The 4,826-nt window shown below is 44.6% G+C and overlaps 1 protein-coding gene across 1 annotated transcript in view; it reads left to right on the forward strand.

The window, feature by feature from the left end:
• The window catches only part of LOC101855001 (uncharacterized protein C05D11.1), a 25,347-nt gene that overhangs the window by 15,455 nt on the left and 5,066 nt on the right, over window positions 1-4,826 (forward strand). The window contains exons 16-20 of the mRNA XM_005092555.3: window positions 495-675; window positions 1,308-1,393; window positions 2,505-2,665; window positions 3,597-3,836; window positions 4,705-4,798. Coding sequence (XP_005092612.1) covers window positions 495-675; window positions 1,308-1,393; window positions 2,505-2,665; window positions 3,597-3,836; window positions 4,705-4,798 — 762 coding nt within the window. The remainder of the gene's footprint in view (window positions 1-494; window positions 676-1,307; window positions 1,394-2,504; window positions 2,666-3,596; window positions 3,837-4,704; window positions 4,799-4,826) is intronic.

Below are 4,826 nucleotides of genomic sequence, written 5' to 3' on the forward strand. Positions count from 1 at the left end.
AAAGAACGTCCCATATTTTGGGGTTTTTTCATTATATAAAAGTGTACCAGAAATTAATTGTTTAAAAAATCCGTAACTTTTTTGTTTATTGATGGATTTTAAAAATTCAAAAAGTTCTATGCTCAGTGAAGATAAAGCTACAAAATGCACCTATTTGCAAACATTTTCTGGCAAAAAAAGGATTTTCGTGGTCATTGCTAATATGTGTTCTAGACTATTCTTTTGTGTTTGTGAGACCCTGATAGCCCTTCAGCCCCCCCCCCCCAACACACACAATCACAACCCACCTCATCCCCACCCTTTAAAAAAACAACTTCATAAAGCATGTTGAAAAGCAACCCAAAAAGAAAAGTAAGCATAAGCTGTCCCGGGGCACTAGCAGTAAACCTGAGGGAGGGAAGGGAGTTTTAGCTGATTTTAGTAGAGGAATAACGGTAGTGGAAAGCAGTCAAACTGGCAATCACACTTTTTTTTTACCCTGTTGCCTGCCACAGGTGGAGGAGGCCAAGTACGAGACGGCTGTGTCCCTGGCCAAAAAACTGCTCCACCGCGTGACCTTCACCCCGCAGAGGACCAAGGTCGTGGCCCAGAAAAGGCTCAGCGACAGCTCCTCGGCCAAACGCAGCGGCGCCAAGGTCATGAAGACCGTGCTGAGGCAGCTGTGCTTCAATAGTGGTGTGTAGTGTGTTGTGTGTACTGTGTATTGTGTAAAGTTGAGTGTGTGTTGTGTATTGTGCGGCATGTAGTAGTGTGTAAGATGGTATGTGTAGCGTACTTTAGTAAGTAAGTTACTCAGTGTTTAAGGCCATTGGCCCACCTCACATCACATAAAACTCTCATTTAGCATAGCTTAGCGTAGTGTTGTGTAGTGCAATGTGTAGTGCAGTGTTCATCATCATCATCCAGTGCCTGATCTGTGACAGACATCGGCGATCATGGTTTTCCATTCATTCCTTTGCTTGGATGCTCTCAAAAAAGCTACGTTTCCCTGATCTTTCCCTGTTACCCATTTGTTTAGGTTCCCTAAGTAGGTTGCTCTGGGCCTACCCCTGCCTCGCCTGCCCTCAATTTTGCCAGTGAGAGCTAGATGTTCAAAACCCTTATGTCTATTCAGGTGCAATGTTGCACTAATGAATTCCAGTGTCTGTCTCATTTTACTGTTCAAGAAATGCAAAATCTTTACCGCTGTGAATGTTTACACGTTCCCTTTTCAGAGTACCATCTTTCAAGTTATAGTCTGTGGTTTTGCACTTTAAAAAATACGCATGGTCTTTACAACTGTGGATGTTTTCATGTTCCCATTTCAGAGTCCAACCTGCGAGTGATGTCTATGGTCAAGCAGCAGACGTTCCTTTCGAAGCTGGTCAAAACCTTGGACAAGGACCCAGACTGTGTGAGTTTTCCCGGCACATTTTGTACTCAAACGTTCTAAAAAAGGCGTCGATAATGCTAAGTGTCTTTAGGCCATTCCCAAAGGGGGGACATTAACATGTTCTTATGCGAAGTAGAATTGTAAATGGGCTGATTCATCAATGTCATGCTCATAACTGTTCCTGATCTACAACAGGGAACTGCTGCTTTTCCTTCCCTAATTCTTACCATCGTCATTTTCCTTCTACTTCTTTTGTATGTTTGTCACACTCTCTTGACCCGCTATTTCTGGGGTGCCTTGATAGTTGAAGCAGACTTTATGCTGTTGAAGCTAGAGAGGTGAGCAGAGTAAGTCTGATTCCCTGTAGGGACTTCTCTGTTGACATCCACCCCATGGCGCTCATATGACCTTATGCAGTTGCGAATGCCGTAAATCGTCTACTAAAACAAAAACAAACAAATAATGTTAAGTGACCATAGCCACCCACTGACATCAGAATTTCAAGTGTTGACCCGTAGTAAACGATACATTTCCAAAAAAGCAAGGACAGACAGATATAGAAATTCATTTGTACCTACTGCAGTGAGGTTGCTGAACACACAGTGCTACACATGAAACAAAAAGAGAGAGAAAAAGAAAGTGAATGTTTTATGGAACGAGTTGTTTGTCTCGTAAAACATGTAGTTACTAATGTCCCATCTTGTTGTGTGTATACGTGAGTGCACCTAACCTTTGTAACAGAAAGAGAGAGAAAGGGAGGATGCGGGAGGGAGAGAGAGAGAGAGAGAGAGAGAGATGAGCCTATGTCTCGTAAAATGTTCAAAATAAATTTTTCATTCATGACCTTTTCTGTTCGACAACAGTCGGATTTTTTCAAACACGGAGCCCGACTGATTTAACGTGTCTCTGTTTGTGTGTGTACATCACCAGATTTTGTCAGGCCTAAACAAGCTCAAGTCTGTGCTGTATCTGTGTGTGTGTGTGTGTCTGTCACCAAATTTTGTCAGACCCAAACAAGCTCATGTCAATGGGGCCCCAGCAGAGTGGGTTTATTGCCCTCCCCTCCCCCCCCCCCCACCCCCTTCCCTCAGAGATAAAGAGTTCATGCATCTTTTTTCGTGTGTGTCGCCAGATTCTGTCGGACCTAAACAAGCTCAAGTCCGTGCTGACCTCCCCGTCCAACATTCGCGTCCACCTGGCGTGCGACGTGAAGAAACTGGCGGCCAGAGCGCCCCCGGCCGACGTCTGGAAGGATTTTGTGCCGGGCGTCACCGAGACCATGCCCAACCACAAGTAAGGAGGGGACTTTTTGTTACTATAATTGCCTCTATGTAGCATTCTGAAAGAGTTTAATTCCCCCCCCCCCACTCCTCACCGCTAACTCTGTGACACTGTGAAGACAGAATATGTCTGTTTTTTGTTTTTGGTTGGGGTTTTTTTGCTGGTCACCGGTAACCGCTTTGTTTCGGAGGTAAAACAAGCAAGAAAATCACCGCAAAAAGATTGGTGACTTTTATTGGTTTTGAGACCCTGTAAATTGAATATTTACGTATTTTTTGTGCCTTTAATCAAAGTTTTTTTTTTCCCCTGCAGAGAAATGTGTTTTTAAAATGGACATAAAAGCTGTTGAGCTGAAAAGAACCCTCAAAATTTTATATAAATCGCCAAATTCGCAGAAAAATGCTGGTATTGTGGATTTCATTATTTTGTCAAGCGCCTGATTTCACCACGATGCCTCACATATTTATGGTCTCTCCCCACAGTCAGGAGACAGTGACCTCGACCTTCCGTCTGCTTGCAGCCGGTTTAGGAAGTGAAGAGCAGCCACTGTGCTAAAAACTATAACAACAATAAAAATAACAGCAACAATAATGACAACAACAAAAACCACCACCGTAACTTCAACCGTGACAACAACGATAATGTGGTCTCTCCCACAGTCAGGAACAACAACGACAATAATGACAACAACAACCACAACAACCATAACCACAACCGTGACAACAACAATTATGGGAACAACAAAGACAATAATGGTAACAACAAATAATGACAACAACAACAACATCAACCATAACCACAACCATGACATCAACAACAATATCTCTCCCCACAGCCAGGAGACAGTGACAATAATGACAACAACAACAACAAATAATGACAACAACAACAACAACCATAACCACAACCGTGACAACAACAACAACAATATCTCTCTCCACAGCCTGGAAACGGTGACCTCGACCTTCCGTCTTCTGCGGCCGGTGGAGGAAGTGAAGAGCCGGCACTGCATCGTGGGAATGAAGGAGGTGGAGTCTTCCTACATGATCCAGGCGGTGCCGTGCGTCTCCGACTTCTCGCACCCCGACCTCCCGGCCCTGATGGTGCTGCTGCAGTACTTCACGCAGTGTGAGGGACCCATGTGGAGGCGGATCAGGGGACTGGGGCTCAGTTACAACTACAGGTAGGTAGGGGGGACACACTTGTAGGCAGAGATCAGGGTGGGTGGTTGGCGGGTGCTCTGGTGTGGTTTGCTCCTTCTTTCTTATCAAACATCTATTGTCCTTATCTCCCCTTCTTCTATTTTATGTTTGCTACTCTCTTGTAACACTTCTAATTTCTAATCTTCTGGCGCTCATATGACCTTATGCAGTTGCGAGCGCCGTAAAACCCTCTACTAAAACTAAGAGATCAGGGGTTATGTCGAGCTGTAGGTAGGAAACGCGCACAGAGGTCATGTTCAGTTGTGTGTAGGGAATACAGGCCCACAGAGGTCAGAGGTTATGTTCTATTGTTAGAGAACACGTGCAGAATCCTCCCTAAAAATAAGAGTTTTCCTCAGAGTTTTTCCCTGAAAAATAATTTCAGAATGCTTCCTTAAAAGTAGGAGTTTTCCTACAATTATTTTTTTGGATAAAAGTTGGATCACTGATCAGACTGTAGATATTTAGCTCATGTTAAAAGTTTAGCGCCAGAAATGAAAAAAAAGGCGTTTTGTCAAGTCAGTACAGACTAGTACTTAGGTCATCTGTCCGTCTGTCTGTGTGTGTGTCCATCTTAGGTCATCTGTCCATCTGTCTGTGTGTGTGTCCATCTTAGGTCATCTGTCCGTCTGTCTGTGTGTCTGTGTGTGTGTCCACCTTAATTCATCTGTCCGTCTGTCTGTGTGTGTGTCCACCTTTGGTCATCTGTCCGTCTGTCTGTGTGTGTGTCCACCTTAGGTCATCTGTCCGTCTGTCTGTCTGTGTGTCCACCTTAGGTCATCTGTCCGTCTGTCTGTGTGTGTGTCCACCTTAGGTCATCCGTCCGTCTGTCTGTCTGTGTGTCCACAGCATGGTGGTTGATCCTGAGTCTGGACTTCTCTTCTTCGGACTGACCAAAGCCACCTACATCCAGGACCCGTACAAAGAGGCCAAGAACATTGTGGTGAGTGAAGGAGGAGGGAGGGAGGGAG

This window comes from Aplysia californica, unplaced genomic scaffold, assembly GCF_000002075.1.
Source record: "Aplysia californica isolate F4 #8 unplaced genomic scaffold, AplCal3.0 scaffold00048, whole genome shotgun sequence".
Classification (NCBI taxonomy): domain Eukaryota; kingdom Metazoa; phylum Mollusca; class Gastropoda; order Aplysiida; family Aplysiidae; genus Aplysia; species Aplysia californica.